Below are 16,503 nucleotides of genomic sequence, written 5' to 3'. Positions count from 1 at the left end.
TAATAATAATTATGGCGTTTTCTATCATTCCCTTAGGCCTTCAAGCAGGTTGAGCCGGCCCCGACCTTTAGAATTGAACTAGTCAAATGTCTGTTTTTTCCTTCTAATTTCAAAGCAATTTATTTCTTTCCTTGTCTAGTCTTTAATTAGTGATGTTAGAAATATCAAAACAATTTATAACGATGTGAACATACATTAAATGAAGTTTTTAATAAATAAATATAATTAAATATGAATTGAAAAATAACCCATTTGATAAATATTTTAATAGACTGTCCAACAACAATAATAAAGGATTTTGTCTGTAATGCAAAGGCTTGCATTATTAGTCTTTGTTGCATTTTCTGTTAAAATAGAAACAAATTAATCATCTGTTTTGCACCCGAGATTAAAACAGGGGCAAAAGGTGTCTTTTTCCACTTCTTGGATTTAGGAAAGAGGGACTGAGAGAGAGAAAGAGGGAGCACCTCCATCTTAAACAGACCGAGAAGGAAAGATTAAGACTGATCTAAGAGAGGGAGAGACCCCTAATTTAAAATTGTATACTTAATACAATATGCGAATTACATTATTTGGGGGGAAAAAAGACTAAATATTTCTACATTTTTCGGTAATAGTCAAATTCAGTATGCTATAGATTCGAGTGGCAGCTCAGTGGCAGAGCCCCACGACAATCCACGCCTGTGTATGGGGTTGAGTCTTGGGGAGGGGAGCCTGGGGCCCAGCCACACTAGCCCACAAAAATAAAATAATTCAGTATGCTATATAATTCATGCATCCATGGATTTCCCACACAGGGCTATTTGGTAAAATTATCGCATTTATAACCGCTGTAACAAGATTCTCAAACGCATTTTAACGCACTAAAAGCTCATATAAAACTGAATTGCTTCAATACCCAATCGAATTAGGAGTTCGAGAAGTTGGATCTTTCACAATGTTGACTTCTTAAAAGGCAAAAGCTTTATATTCATGATAAAACTTAAATACTAAAGAATCAAAAAATCTGAATAATTTTTACCCATCTCTGTTCTATTCCAGCACATAGCTCATAAATGGCCACCAATTCCGATCCATTACCCAAAAAATAAATAAATAAATAAAAACTACACCAAAACCAATTAGCCAAGGGCCAATGGGACTAGCTCGGTAAAGAGAATAATCAGGGGAATTTAATCCAATATACCTATTTTAAAAAAATTATCCACTACATTTACATATGTTTTGTTTCACCCATTTATTTGTTAATTTTCCTAAATTACCTTCTTTTTTTAAATAAAATCAGGAAAAAGAAAAACCAAGATCAAAAACTATTCTTCTTCTCAACATTTTTCCTGGTCGGCGAGCAAGTCTACAACAAACTCCTTGCTCCTTCCTCCTCTTCTTCTTCTTCTCACCACTCTTTCCATTCCCCTGCTTCTCACTAAGTCTCTTCACATTTTCGGCTATGCCTCCCCATTTCTTCAGGCAATTGTTTTGAAGACATCTGGCACATGAGAATGAGAGATGCCATGCGTCGGGAGCTTGATTCATTGTGTTCAAGTTTATTGTAGCCTCCACCTCAGATTGCCGACCAGACAAAGAAACCGCTCAAACCAAAATATATTTATAAAAATCCAAAGTCGCTCTTTTCAGTCTCTTTTTAAGTTCTCCATTCTTTGCTTTTGTTTTTTGTTTTTTTTTTTTTTTCTTTAAATTATTTGGAAAGCAATTTATAATTACTGTTTTCATTTTGCTTCCTCTTCCTCTTCCTCTTCCTTATCCCCTCTTTCTCCCCATCCCCTTCCCCTCTCCGCCGCCGCTGACGACAATTCCCTCCTCGACAGCCTATCTCCACCGACTTCTCCAGTAGCAGCCGCAAGCTCTGCATACTCAAAAGTTCCTCCATGAAGGCTTTGTCATAGGAAAACCTTCAACACTAATATTTTCGTAGGTGCCACCAATCCGAGCCAATTTCCTCCTCAGATGAAGATAGGAAAGGAAGACCCTTGCGGGCTTTTTACAATGGGATTGTGAGCTGTCTCGGAAGAAGGGGAAACGAAAACAAAGTAATTTTTTGTTTTTATTGAGGGTAAATTTAAAAAATCTAAAAAGAAAGGATAAAAACAAAAATGTGCGGGATCGGGCTTGGGCTTGAAGCGGCCCTTCATCTTCTTTGTGCTCGAAGACTGTAAATGAATCGTTTGACGCTGGTAAGAATGTTGCTTCTGCGAGTTGCGTGGGGACTGAGGAAGAGGGGAAGGAAGTGAAAAAAGACATTTATCGCTCATGTTTTAATTTTTCATGCAGAGCGTGTGATTAATCAGTTTAAGTTTTGACAGAAATCGGAAGGAGCAACAGTGTAAGATCTTGCACATTTCGGATGCAAAAATGTCAAAAATGATATAATTCAAGGTGCAACAGTTCGTCCCCTAATAATAATAATAATAATAATGGAATAATAATAATATTATTCCATTTTTATTATTATTATTATTATTAAATTTTGCAATTTTCTTTTATTTAACTCTATAATGAAGATGTAGAATCCAATTTATTGGATAAAATAAACCTACATGCAGAGGAAAATCTTTTATAAGCTTGATTGCTGGACTATATAACTTTAATTCTTTTTGCCTTCCAAGTTAAAGATTTTATTTTATTTTTATTTTTTGTAAGTTCAATAATCTTTTTAGTTATTTTTGTATTTAAAAGCACCACGAGATGCCAATGTTAAAAATCCTATACGAAACACCAATCCAATAAGAAGACAGCTTCAAGCAAATTAAAAATCCTAAAATCCAGAAAAAAGCACCATAATACGTTAATCCAAGAGGAAGTAAATAACAAGCAGCCAATATATACGTGCGTCGTGCACAATAAACAAGCCCATCAACTTCTTTATCTTCTCCTTCAAGACTCAAATGCAGGGAACAAGTCACGCGCTTACAGGTTCAGTGGCTTTCTTTAGCCATGCCTTCTCAGATCCATCCAGATATGGTGCCAGAATATCCCTACACTTGGTATGGTAAGCGTTAAGCCAACCCAATTCTTCAGGTGTTAAAAGGCTCAAATCGATCAACTTTGTCTGATATGGAGCCTGAGACAAAAACATTGAACTTAAAATAATGACAAACTGGCTATTATTATTAGCTTTAAATATTAGAAAATACACGTCTCATTAACTCTCTGTATATGAAATTTAGTCAAGTGGAGATAAAAGACAGATATGCTAAACAAATATTGAAACTCTACCAAGCATTTAGGATATTGAAACAAATATCCCTACACTTGGTATGGTAAGCGTTAAGCCAACCCAATTCTTCAGGTGTTAAAAGGCTCAAATCGATCAACTTTGTCTGATATGGAGCCTGAGACAAAAACATTGAACTTAAAATAATGACAAACTGGCTATTATTATTAGCTTTAAATATTAGAAAATACACGTCTCATTAACTCTCTGTATATGAAATTTAGTCAAGTGGAGATAAAAGACAGATATGCTAAACAAATATTGAAACTCTACCAAGCATTTAGGTTTTCTTGGTTTTCGTGCACAAAAGTACAATCTAACCAAAAGATAATATACATAAATATGCGGTTTTGATACGGTAACAGATTTATAGAAAGGGACTGTGAAGCACAGCCATCTAAATAAAAAATAAATAAATAAATAAATTATGTAGATTTGAAGGCTATGAATGCTGTTCCTCACAATTGCTCATTTATAAATCCCTCATTATTACTGTATAAATATGCGATGGAAACTAAACGAAAAATAAAATAATCAAAGAAAGAAAGAGAAAAACGCTAAGATTTAAAATGCAAAATCATTTATATTATATGGAACTTATTTACAGGGACACACAACATAATCAACATAATCTCGTGAAATAGCTTATTATGACTCGGTACTGGAAAAAAATAGCAAACTCACCCATGTTATATGCTCAAATGATAAGTAACCTTTGTCACCGAAATTAAATTTTGTATCAGCTTCCTTGATTATAAGGACATTCTCCAACCTTATACCAAAACTCCCGTCCTCATAGTAACCAGGTTCTGAAACAAGAAATTTGAAGTCCACAATTAGAACTCCAATGAAAATAAAATAGGAAATTTGAAGTCCACAATTAGAACTCCAATGAAAATAAAATTATCAGTTCTACGATTAGAATTCCAATGAAAATGAATTATAAAATTATCACATATCTTTTCAATTTCAAACAAGAGCAATTGATAGCCTGCAATGACAATCATCCCACATATTTTGCCAATTAAACAGAAGAGAGTTGAGAATGCCAAAGATTAAATCTACCAAACAATTAACAAGTTTCAAAAACATGAATAACTCCCTAAATTTTGGTGAAACCTGAAGCTGAGATGCTATGAAATAGCAGGCATGAACTATTAACAGAGGATACTGTTCGGCAATCATCAAAGACTATAATAGCAAGATACTAACCGTCTGTTACAGTCATTGAAGATTGTAGTGGTACATTTCGAGCATGTGGCCTGAAACTAATTAAATGGGGTCCTGTTCAATGTGTAAAAATGAATTAAAAAGGGGAAAAGAAAAAGAATGAAAACTTACAATAGCCTTAAAATCAAAACACGAATAATAGAGAAAAGAAGTAGTAAAACACACTTGCCTTCATGAACATTAAGGTAAGACCCAATTCCATGGCCTGTACCATGCCGATAATCAAGGCCATTTTTCCATAAAGGAACTCGAGCAAGAATGTCTAGGGCATTACCTGTAGGAAAAAGAACATGCACCTTACTATCATACAAACTTTCAAGAATATAGGTAATACATTTCATTTAAAATGAAATACATACTTTAAAAAAGAAAATAATATACCATTGGTTCCATTAGGAAATCGAGCATTCCCAAGGGCAATATGACCCTTGAGGACCTGCAAAATGAAGAAAACCAAATTACTTTGCAATACTTGAAAAAAATATAATAATAATAACAATGATAATAAAAAATAAACACAAAATAGATTAGTCTTTTTGGGAAGTTAGAACCTAAACCAAAGTACGTATTCCTATAAACGTACATAAAAGAAATAGCACTTACTGCAGTATAGCATGCTTTCTCATGTTCTGATGGTTTTCCAAAATGAACTGTCCTTGTTATATCAGTTGTTCCATCTAAATACTGCATAAATGCCCATAAAGATAACCACTTATAAGTTAAAAAAGTATCAATAGAGAACACACTCTACCTATTTAAGATATATAATAAAAATAAGTACATGAATGCAGTTTGTAATTTATACATAATTGTTACCAGTCAAAGTACATATAATAGTTAATTATAGCTAACAAACCTGCGCTCCTGAGTCAAAAAGATATATGCTGTCTGGATTAAGCTCAGCACAAGCTTCTGCTTGTGGCGCATAATGGATGATTGCCGCATTTGGACCAACTGACGAAATAGTAGGAAAACTCAAGCCCCTAAAATGCTGCAGATATAACAGAAAAGAATATTTCTATCATGATAAATTTTGTAAGAAAAACATATTCCTCTTAGTGTATTACGGAATTTATATTTCAGTTGCCATGTGTCATGTATAATTAAATTAGCTTCAATTTTCAAAGTATTTTTTATCAGACCCATGCTATGCTAACTAGAAAATCTATCAAAATCATCATTATTTGGTCCAATAAGATAAGAAACAAACATAAAACTGTTTTGAGGAACTAGTACCCCAACATTTTCAACTATATCACTTTTTAAGAAGTACATTTGAAAGTAGTTGATAAAGTAGGAATTAGCAAACACATGTCAAAGTTCATTTGAAAGTGGAAAACCCTTTATTTCTGTTTATATGGTGGAATTTGCCATGCATAGCATGTCATGCTAGCTTTTGAAAGTGGTTACTAAAGTAGGAATTAGCATATCCATGTCAAAGTTCATTTGAAAGTGGAAAACACTTTATTTCTCTTTATATGGTTAAATTTGCCATGCATAGCATGTCATGCTTGCTTCAGAAGCAGGTTGTGCCCATGCAATACAACTTAAATGACAATGTCAGAGACAGGTTATATTATCACATAGAATTTTCATTTGAAGTTCACAGATACCTCTTTTGCTGCACGAAAACTCTCCAGCTTATCGCTTGCAGTCACCTCTGTTAGTTTAAGTGTTTGCCTGCCATCATTGCATCATTATTTGATTAGTGTGTATTGAAACTGCACAAGCAGAGCATTGCATGTAGACGCATAGAGATATACACAAGCTGTGTACTGATAACATGTCTGATATGGTTTATGTCCTCTTACTTTCCTATTTTAGGCAATACTTAAGCCACAATACATCTCAACAAGTAATTCAATCAAAGGTTAGATGTTGCAAAACAACCTAAAAAAACAAAAAACTAAAAATGAACTTACAATTGTTTTTTCTTAGTCACTTCCTCTCCCTCCAAGAAGTAACCAGAAGCCCCATATATCTCCTGCATCTGTATATGCACTAAAAGCTTAGACATCTTTTATTTTTTTATTTTTCAGTTCTATTGTTTTTATAAAAAGCTTTTCCTCCAACAAAGGTATATTGACTACTTGTCCAAGAAATAAACAGATGCCACAGGTTTCACGGACTACCTGCTTATCCAACCAGACAAGATATTGCACCACTGCAGCACCATCCCGAATGTGTGCTTTCTTCAAACCTTCCAACTCCACTGGGTTCTAAGTTTTTGAATTATCAGTTGTAAATAAAATAAGAAAAAATCAGAATTCAAACCAAATAAATTGATTGCAGAAAATTTATTCATTCTAAGATATCAAATTGCAAACAGAAAATTATATGTGCCATGTTTTCACAGGAAAATGAACAAAAGTCAAATCCTTGGATAAAATCATAGGTTTAATTATATCAAGTTTTTAAACAGTTTTAAATTTCCTTGTTATAAATGGCTGTCTGACTATTTGAGGGCTATCTCTAATTTGGGTTGGGCCAGCCTTATTTTGTTTTGAAAATTGACTAAATAATTAGGCTACTATATACTTGTTCTCTCACACTTTGATGACTAATACTTTTACTGGCTGAACATACAAGCATCCATCCAGTTCTCCCCTGTTCCTCTATCTTTCACATTATTCTATCTCCACTAATTTTCTGCTCTCCACTTTCCCCTATTTACCCTATTAATCCTACATCACAGATTACATTACTCAATCATGACATCTAAATTCTTATCCAATTAAAGCTTCATTCCAGCTCCCACAACATTCGACCATTAACCAAATCATTCATAAACACGCCAATATCAATATAAATGCTACCTTTAGAGCCTTTGCAAGGGCCAAAGGTGACTGCTGCAGGAGGACTTTATCAGAGTTCAGTTTTATATACAAAGCATAGCAGCATGAACCAGGGTCAGCCCATATGAGGTCATAATTATTTTCTTCTGCTTCAGTTGTGCCATTTCCTGTTGTCTCAGCCTTCTTAGAATTCAGCTTATTAGATGCAAGCAAGGTGACATCTGAGCTGACCGCACTATACTCTCGGACTTCAATCCCATTTTCCTCAAAGTAAAGGTTTACCTGCATACAACAAAAATTTCTCAAACAAGTCTCTTTTTCAGAATAATTCATCCAACTCTAATTTACAATCTAAAAGTCTATCATAGAATAAAATTAACATTCATAAAACAAAGAACAGCAGAGCTTGTCTGCGTAACTAGTTTACTACTGATATAATATACAATATTATGTTAGATATGGCATCATGAGTCTATTAATTCACCACTGATTCCAGCCAGAGAAGATGATGAAAATTGAGATATATGATCTAACTGACCTCTGATGACACCTTTCTCTTGTCCACATAAAAGAAAGCTGAGCTAGATGTTACTATAGCATATGCATGGACAACTGGGCAATAGGAGACATCACTCCCACGAATATTATACAGCCAAGCAACCTGCATGGCGGAAATTACACTGACATTTACATCAAGAAATCAAGAAAAGATAATCAAAAGCATTTCCAATCTTATCCAGCATTATTCCCCAGGAGAAAAGGAAACAGACAAAACAAACCCACCTCATCCAGTGCTGTAATAATTATGCCACGAGCTTTCTCTTGTATAAGCTTTTCTCTTAAATCCTTCAACTTATCTGCTACAGAACGACCAGAAAATTCCATTGGATGTACAATTACAGGATTTGTTTCTACAGGTGCCCGATTTTTCCAAACTTCATCTACCAAATTTGTAGAAGTCTGAACCAACTTCTGTCCTTTCCTTACAAAAGCATTCTCCCATTTCTGTGCAGTGTCTATAGATATGCACCAAGGATCAATACCAACAGCAGCATCTTCTGACAGATTCTAATAATCACAAAGAAAATTTTTATTAAACGCCAACTTGAATATGCAAATTTACCATAAAAAACTTAAACTACTATAGCAATTGTACCTTTCAATCTTCCTATTTTTACAATTTAAATGGCATCAAACAAAAGCAACTTCCAACTAGTTCAGAGAAGTAAAACAGGTAACAAAACAATCAAAAATCTCTTTGAACAATTTAAAAATTCATAAGAACACTCAAAAAAAAATGTAGTATTAAAAAATTTGCAGCATACAAAAGAAATGGATAGGACACTCAACAATTATTGATGTAATCCACCAATATACAATACAAAATTCTCAAGAACCATATAACAGTAGGAAGGTTTCTTAAATCAGTTACTCACATCTGCGATCCAGATATCTACAGCGGGATCTTCTCCCATTCGCATTAGTATCCACTGATCACTAAGTTCTTGTGTAGCCTGCAAAAAGTAACGCCCGTCCGTCCACAGCCGTGCTTCATTTGTTGTTATGAGTGCCAAACCTGCTCGATGATTTAGATATCAGATACACAAATTTAGTATACAAACTGAAGTGTAATATTTGCAATATTTCATGTTCACACTCTCTTGAGAGCATCCTAGATGGTATGGTCAAATATATTCTGAATTTATACAACTGGCGATTCCATATGAACAATAACTATTTTAAATAGTATCAAATATACAGTAAAATCAAACGGACCAGCGCTTCCAGTGAATCCAGAAACGAATTGACGCCTCTTGTCGCGTGCAGATACATACTCACTCTGCAAACAACATACAAAAAATTACCATATAAGAGCAGCCATTGAAAGATCAGTGAAATGCCAGACTCAACAAAATCATATCACAAAATCAAAAAAAAAAAAAACAAACAAAAAAAACAAAAAAAACAAAAAAGTTACAAAGAACCAAAAAAAATCAATCAAGCTTAGTGAGAAATTGAGAAATCAGAATCAAGTTATTTCGATTTTACGATGTATACTATTGAACATGGAAAAAGTAAATAGAAAAAAAGAAGAAGAAGAAGTTGCTAATCGAAGAATGAATGACATGTAAAATTGAGATGATTATAAATTATACAGAAGCAGATTAGAATGCAGAAAAAACGCAGAGGAATTCACTCATCAAGAAGGAAGGATTAATAAGAACCTGGTGATAATCTTCGGAAGGTACAACTAAGGCATCGAGAGGCGGGGAGTGAGACGCCATTAAAGCCCTCAATTCAGCCAGAGTGTCTCCCATCTTGCTTTCTCTCCGAGTTTACTCAGAATTGGACTCTCTCTCTTTTACTCTATCTCTCAGTGGAGGGGTAGATGAATATATACATATATATATATATATATATTACACACACACATATATATGTGTGTATGTAGCCTCGTTCACGTCTCCGTATAGGATGTTTCCCATTTTCATTGAGAAATGTGATACGGTAATTTATTTTTACGGGATTGACCTTGTGCTTTGGTTTGTCGATTCCACTGCTGTTTCACTTACTCTTCTGGATAAAATAGTCAAACAGAATTGTAACTCGGCGTTACACGAACGCCATGTCGTCAATCGTCATGAGATGTGATTCTACGCGTTTTACGCTTAGAATAAACTGTGTAAGAAATATTTTTTTACTTAGAACATCTCGAATTTCTTTTCCTTAGCGTTTTACCTTTAGGAATAAATTCTGTACAAATATATCTCAATGCATCTTTTTTATTTTTATAATTACTCAGAGCATTTGTGGTAAGGAATAAATTGCTTTTTATGTGCAATATAAATTGATATTGCTTAGAGTTTGAAATCATTCTTATAATGTATTTAAAAGCTTATAACTATTAATTAATTATATATTTTATTTTTTTTAAAAAAAAATTGTTTTTAAAAAAATTTATAACGTTCAACCACCAAAACTTTAGAAATAAACATTCATTTTAATAATCTTTATATCATATTAACTTAACATTTATTATTGACATACATCATATATTTTCATAATTCATAATTCCATTGTAAATGCTTTTACATTAACAAATCAATTAATCAATTTATCGATTATATAAATCTTTCTAAAATTTGTTCCTTTGTTTTTTTATTTTTTCATACCTTTTAAGCCCTTCTTCCTGCAAAGTACATAATCCTTTTAACTTCTTTACTTCAAGCCATTTAAGTACAAATTCTCAATTTGGAATGAACAAAAAATTAAAAATAAAAATAAAAATTCAAGTATCACATTCTAATTATTGATATCCCTTCATAAAAAAAATAATAAAAAAAAAATTATAGACATCCTTTTGAATAAGGGTAATAGCCGTAAGAGTCGTCTTCAATCCAACCAATCACTATATTCAAAGCAAAGCAAAGAATATTAAACTTAATTAAAATATATTATTAACCTAAAATTTATTAATTTTTTTATATGAAAATACTGTGAGGCCAAGGCTCCCCAATCCCATCATCAAGCTTGGACAAGCTTCCTGACAACCGCGGCCATGTACTTGCCCTGATGCTCTGCGAGCGCCAACTCTGTTTCACTGGGCTCTCTGGTGCCATCGCCAGCAAAAACACCAGCACCATATGGCGAGCCCCCTCGTATAGAATCCATCTTAAACATACCGGCTCCAAAGGTATACCCGATAGGAACAAACAACATTCCATGGTGTGCTAGCTGGGTAATTGCCGTCCAACTGCAACAAATGGCAAAAAGTCTCAAATATATGTATCTCTAAGTTCTCAAAATCAAGTTTTGAAAAGCAACACAATAAAGAACTAGCAATTAACATAACAAAAAGTTTCAGTCTGTAACCTTCATAACAACTTCATACAGAAAGTACTGGTAGAGGTAATTATTATAAATTTGATCCGTTGCTCATTTGAAGATGAAAAAGTGGGAGATACCAACATTAAACCCCCAGTCACTTCAACACTTCAAGTTTTGAAGCATATACATCTAAACGAGTCTTTCATGATTATCTATCGTAAGAGTTAGGTTATAGTTGCAGAAAATTTAACATTTCTAATGCAAGTCTGTAGTTGAATATTGGTGCTCTAAAACACCTTCCTGATGTATGTAGAGCAAAAGAAATTCGGGGAAATCTTTTCTCTAAGGAACTAATATTTAGAGGAATAGTGGGTGAAAAAAACAAGTGTCAAAATAGCACTTGATGAGAGCATCAAACAATATGATATATGAATTCCAGAAACAATCCTAAACTGAAACAGGAAATCCAGAAAACATGTATATAAGAACACTCATCATGGATACAATCATGATTTAACTATTAGACTTCAAGTCTTCAATTGGGACGAATGTGTGACACTGTTCAAATAGTTAGAAACCTCCATTCAAAAATATAATTGCTTCCAAGTTCTAATCCAAAGTTAACCAACATAACCTATATTTATTTTTGAAGTTTGACCTGTTTCAGATGATGGCCTTGAGCTCAAAGGATGAATATACACCACAAGGCCAGTCATATGACGTTAAATCTCCATACACTATAGTATGACACTCCTATTGATTGAAAAAATCTACCAGTTTAAAGTTTACTGAAATCCACTCTCAATAGAATGACTGAATCCTAAAATTTTTACTTCTAAAACAACTAGCTGAAGCATTAGGAGCCATCCATTTTAAAGTATTATCTCCAACAACTAATGCATTTTCCAACGCTTAGATTGACCTTCAATTTCATGTGAATGGAGGTGGATACAAAAGGTTTTCCATATGGTTACCACTTGGCCATTTCTACCAAGCTTTTCACCTAGCCATGACTCCCAATTCTCTCTCCAATTTCATATCCTACACATGCTTCCAATCCATACAGATAGGATAAACAAACACACATTCTCTGTTTCTTATAAGATTGAAGATCTATATGATCCACCTCAAAACATCAGTGAAATAAAAACGCTCTTAATTTGCAAAATGCAGTATGAAGATAAAAAGAATTATTAATCTGCAAGTATAAGTTAAAGTTCACCACAGAGGCAATAAATAAAACAGATTAGCAGCAAAATCATGCCAGCTCAAAGTTAATTACTGTAAATTCTAATCCAAAGCTAAACCAATGTGTAAGTCAGCGAGAGATAAAGTAAGTCTTACGCAGTGGTCTCTTGGCCACCCCCCTGCGTACCGGTACTGACAAAGAACCCGGCCGGTTTACCGGCAAGCTTCTGCTCCTTCCACAATTGCCCCGTCGAATCAAAAAATGCCTTCATCTGCGCCGCCATGCAGCCGTACCTGGTCGGAAAACCGAACAAGACGCCGTCAGCGGCCGCCAACTCCGCCGTCGTTATCTCCGGAATATCCGGGTCCTTGGGCGGCGCCTTCATCTGCTGCAACACCCCAATCGGCAATGTCTCCGGCACTCTGTACAGCACAGCCTCAACCCCATCGACTCCGTCCACGCCCTTCTTCATCCTCCTCGCCAAGCTTTCCACGTGGCCATACATGGAGTAGAAGACTATGAACAACTTCAGCTTCACAACCGGATGAGAAGCAGCGGCCTCGTGTACGGCATCCGACACGGCGTCGTTGGGCCTATCCTCGACGGGTATCGGCGCGTTGTTGGAACCGCGTTGGACATCGTCGGCGACGCCGGAGGGAACCTTCTTCTTGCTTGGAACACAGCCCCCACCTTTCCCCATCAAGAATATCCAATTCCTTAATGAGGATAGCTACACACCTAAACCTGGATAGAATTGCGTCTATACAAACGAATCCACGGCAATTTGGATTACCTTGCTTGTTAAAATTTTTTCTTCAAATGAATAAGAAAAAATGTGAGGAAATTGTCAAAATTAAATATGTAGAAAAATAAGTAAAATTACTTCGTATTTTTTTGCTTTGTATTTTGGTAATCAAAGAATTTGCATTTTGACGTTTGGGGAGTTTTCTAATTTGACAAAATTTTGTTTTCAAATTTGAACTTAGGGATCAGGAAATTCAGTGAAGTGTAGAAGTGGAAGCCAAACTTACGCAAGCTTCCGGGACTGGTTCTGCCGTGTGAATTCGATGATTTGTAATTTGGTTTTATAACACGACACGTGGAGGTTCCATATTCGAAAAGTAATAAACGGCGTCGTGTGAAGCTGTTTTTCCGATTAGAGTATATGGGTTTGGAAGGCCGTTTTGGAATTGTAAGCGAAGGCATCCCTGAATTGTCTCTTTCGGAATTGGGAGGAAAAACAGGAAAATTTTGACGGACCTTTAAAGTTATTGGCTGCCAGTTATCTCTCATCTACCTAACCTTAATATTTGTGTTTAAATTATTACAAATTTTAAAAAGGAAAAGCACGGTTTTCCATGATGTTGATATCCACAAAACGTAAGAATATTGTTATTTATATATAAAAAAAAAATCTTATTTTTTGGATATATTGCACGGAGGTAGTAATGGGTTTTTGACCTTTTCCCCTATAATTCAATGATATTCCGTTTATATTTCAGTTTTTTATTATAAACTTTCAACATGGAAGCTATATTAGCCTTTGAATTTTGAATGGTGGGATTATATGTGTAATGGAATTAAATACACTATCAACTATGATATTGATGTTGAAAATATAACATTAAATTAAAGAAAAATTCCCTGTAGGGGATAAAGAAAAAATGTTATGAGTATTCCATTTGTTATAATTGTGATTATGAAATATGAGCCACGATCGAAAATGGTTGATCCACTAGCATATTATACTTGTTAAGTTGCTAATGCTGGGAAGATTGCATTTTTTTTTAAAAAAATTTATTTATACAAATATCTATTTAATTTTGTTGATATTTCAGGCTGGTTTCGTTTTGGGTTCGATGTCAACAATTGGGCTACCTGATGGAAGAATGTAACCTGGCCCATTTTGTGGCATAGAGGATTATTAGGGACTCGATGATGATATGTTTGGTCCATGGATGGAACTCCCAACTTTCTCACACATCACATATACATAAACTGAAAAATAAAAGCACAATTTTTTTTTTTTTTTTTTTGGGGTGGATAAATAACAGCACGTGCCACATATATATCATGGAGAACTTCATTTCATTCTTAACCTGGACCCCAAAGCGCAAGATTATTCTTATAGTATATATATTCCCAAATTGATTGATTTTGAATTTGAAGTACTTCAAGGTCTTCAAGGTCAATTGTAGTTTTTATCATTTTATTTTTGGATAATACAGGCTAAATTAAATTTTATTTTTAAACGACAGATGGTGAATCTTTATAGACTTTATAGAAGCTTAAATCAAGTTAAATTCAGATAACGATGGTGAATTTGAAATATATATATATATATATATATATTTTTTTTGGGTCGAAGATAAGAAAAACAAAATTGGGAGGAGTTGAGGAGAGTGAGACTAATTTAATAGATGTGAAAAGGAGGTGAAATCACCCATCATGAACAGATGGAAGCTGGGAAAAGATTAACACAAAAATGAATTTGAGAAACCTACATGAAAATTTGGGAAAGTAAGTTACATGTATGGCAAATTTTTCAATGAAAAAAAATTAATAAAAATTAATTTGAGCACGTATATATACAATTGCTTCTTTGGTCCTCTCTAGATCTATCCTGCTCCAAATACTGCCTTTGTTTTCATGGTGGTGAGATTATCTAATCATTTTTGTTTGTTTGTTTGTTTGTTTGTTTTATTATTATTATTTTTTTTAAAGGTAGAAAATCATATCGTCGCTAAAATATACTTTTTTCATAAAGGGTTTCTCAACAACAAACAACATACTCCATCTGGCACATAATCGATTTTCGTTACATTAATATTAAACAATTTAAATTCACAACCTAGACAAAAGTGGAAATTGAAGCAAATGTGGTTTTCCCGTCGACTTAATAAGTTAATAAGACTTTTTTTTTTTTTTTTGATTGATTTGATTCCATGTAGCCAAACACGAAGCACCAACCACAAACAAAAAAATGGGGTTCCACAAACCACTATCTTCGGGTCTCAGGACACCTTGAGAGAGAAATCTAGACAAAAACTTTAATGCTCACCAAAAAGAATCCTAATGATCTCCAAGGCAAAAGGCTGCTTTAGTAGCCCTACACGTGTAATACCAAGATGATCTTTAACCCTTAAAACACATGAAGGAATTAAGGAAGTAGTAATGAATTTAGAGGGGGAAAATAAAAAAAATAAAAATAAAAACAATACTAGTGGGTTACCATGTGCTAAAGCCAGAGGTAGCTAAGTTTTTGCAGAGAATGAAAGAAAGCCAACTTGGAATCCCTAAAAGGGTGTGAAAGAATATAATATGGCAATTGGAGGGACGTTGGAATGCCACATAGCACCTCTTGCTGTAACCATCTAAATACATTAATTTTCAGACAGTTTCTGAATGCTTAATTAATCACAAGCTATTGTCTAATAGAATCTTTGATTATTATTTAAGTAAACCCATCAAAGATACTAACTTAGCTGTTTGGAGATTTTTTGATTTCAAGTATGGGGAATAATCCAACTTTATGTTTGTGATTACGTGTTTTGATGTGGACTTTAGCTTTAATGAAAGTGACAAGCTAGAGGGTCGCCTTCCAGTAGAAAAGATTAAAAGGAAGCTGTCTCTCTTTATGGTTTTCTTTTTAAGTATTTGACTACCATCTTTTTTCTTTTCAGTTCTTTTTTTTTTTTTTTTTCTTTTTCCCTCGTCCTTCCCACGGGGTAAGATGTGGGTTAGGTTTAATCACTACTTTTTTCTCTCATCATGATTTCCTTTCAATCCAAACAGCCAAACAAACTACTCTCTCTCTCTCTCTCTCTCTCTCACATCCGGAATATATAGGGCATGTAGGTAATTACCACCCTAACAAAACGACATTGAATTTAGAGCTTATAAAATATAATACCATAGTACGACTCTTGAAGAAATAATCCATACCAAGATAATGGCCTAAATTATGGCGTAATTCAGGGGTTTGTTGAAATAAAAGTAATAAATTAATTTATATGCATGCTCTTTTTTTTTTTTTCTTTTTTTTTTTAAAAAAAAAGTCTGCTTCTCACAACCATGCTGAGAGATAATTTCACATAACAGTTAATTAAACAGTGACTTAGAGAAGAAAGCGTGAAGAGGTTTTTAGGATGGTAGGAGGGAAACAAGGAAAAATACTGTATATGGCATTTTTAACACAAACAAGGCCCCATGAGACTTCTAGATGAAAT

At 34.0% G+C, this 16,503-nt stretch overlaps 2 protein-coding genes across 4 annotated transcripts; both read right to left on the bottom strand.

The window, feature by feature from the left end:
• Positions 1-2,704: 2,704 nt before the first annotated feature.
• On the bottom strand, positions 2,705-9,651 carry LOC107424858 (aminopeptidase P1). Of its 3 annotated transcripts, none has more exons than XM_060819028.1 (17): positions 9,483-9,651; positions 9,034-9,097; positions 8,694-8,833; positions 8,041-8,325; positions 7,796-7,918; positions 7,279-7,539; positions 6,595-6,681; positions 6,385-6,452; positions 6,076-6,142; positions 5,319-5,453; positions 5,066-5,146; positions 4,844-4,898; positions 4,632-4,736; positions 4,445-4,516; positions 3,917-4,041; positions 3,235-3,350; positions 2,705-3,079 (listed from the first exon to the last, which is right to left on the bottom strand). In XM_060819028.1, the coding sequence occupies exons 1-17, from the start codon at positions 9,573-9,575 to the stop codon at positions 3,058-3,060; spliced, it is 1,899 nt and encodes a 632-aa protein (XP_060675011.1). In that variant the 5' UTR covers positions 9,576-9,651; the 3' UTR covers positions 2,705-3,057. The 3 variants fall into 3 exon arrangements, with proteins under 3 accessions (XP_060675011.1, XP_060675012.1, XP_015890227.1); XM_060819029.1 differs by having other exon boundaries at positions 3,269-3,350; XM_016034741.4 differs by lacking the exon at positions 3,235-3,350.
• An 882-nt stretch (positions 9,652-10,533) lies between these two features.
• LOC107424822 (probable NAD(P)H dehydrogenase (quinone) FQR1-like 2) lies at positions 10,534-13,325 on the bottom strand. The gene is made up of 2 exons (XM_016034697.4): positions 12,430-13,325; positions 10,534-11,011 (listed from the first exon to the last, which is right to left on the bottom strand). The coding sequence occupies exons 1-2, from the start codon at positions 12,972-12,974 to the stop codon at positions 10,783-10,785; spliced, it is 774 nt and encodes a 257-aa protein (XP_015890183.1). The 5' UTR covers positions 12,975-13,325; the 3' UTR covers positions 10,534-10,782.
• Between the last annotated feature and the right edge of the window lie 3,178 nt (positions 13,326-16,503).

The sequence above is a fragment of the Ziziphus jujuba genome, chromosome 7, assembly GCF_031755915.1.
Source record: "Ziziphus jujuba cultivar Dongzao chromosome 7, ASM3175591v1".
NCBI lineage: Eukaryota > Viridiplantae > Streptophyta > Magnoliopsida > Rosales > Rhamnaceae > Ziziphus > Ziziphus jujuba.
The sequence above is the reverse complement of the archived record's forward strand: the minus strand, read 5'-3'. Positions and strand labels throughout refer to the sequence as shown.

Bases quoted from the DNA above. Each gene is read 5' to 3' on its own strand.
- LOC107424822 (XM_016034697.4), bottom strand. From the start codon at position 12,974: ATGGGGAAAGGTGGGGGCTGTGTTCCAAGCAAGAAGAAGGTTCCCTCC. The intron at 11,012-12,429 runs GTAAGACTTACT...CATTTGTTGCAG, and splicing joins GGTGGCCAAGAGACCACTGC to TTGGACGGCAATTACCCAGC.
- LOC107424858 (XM_016034741.4), bottom strand. From the start codon at position 9,575: ATGGGAGACACTCTGGCTGAATTGAGGGCTTTAATGGCGTCTCACTCC. The intron at 7,919-8,040 runs GTGGGTTTGTTT...TCCGCCATGCAG, and splicing joins TTATTACAGCACTGGATGAG to GTTGCTTGGCTGTATAATAT. The intron at 4,737-4,843 runs GTATATTATTTT...TTTTTCCTACAG, and splicing joins ATTTCCTAATGGAACCAATG to GTAATGCCCTAGACATTCTT.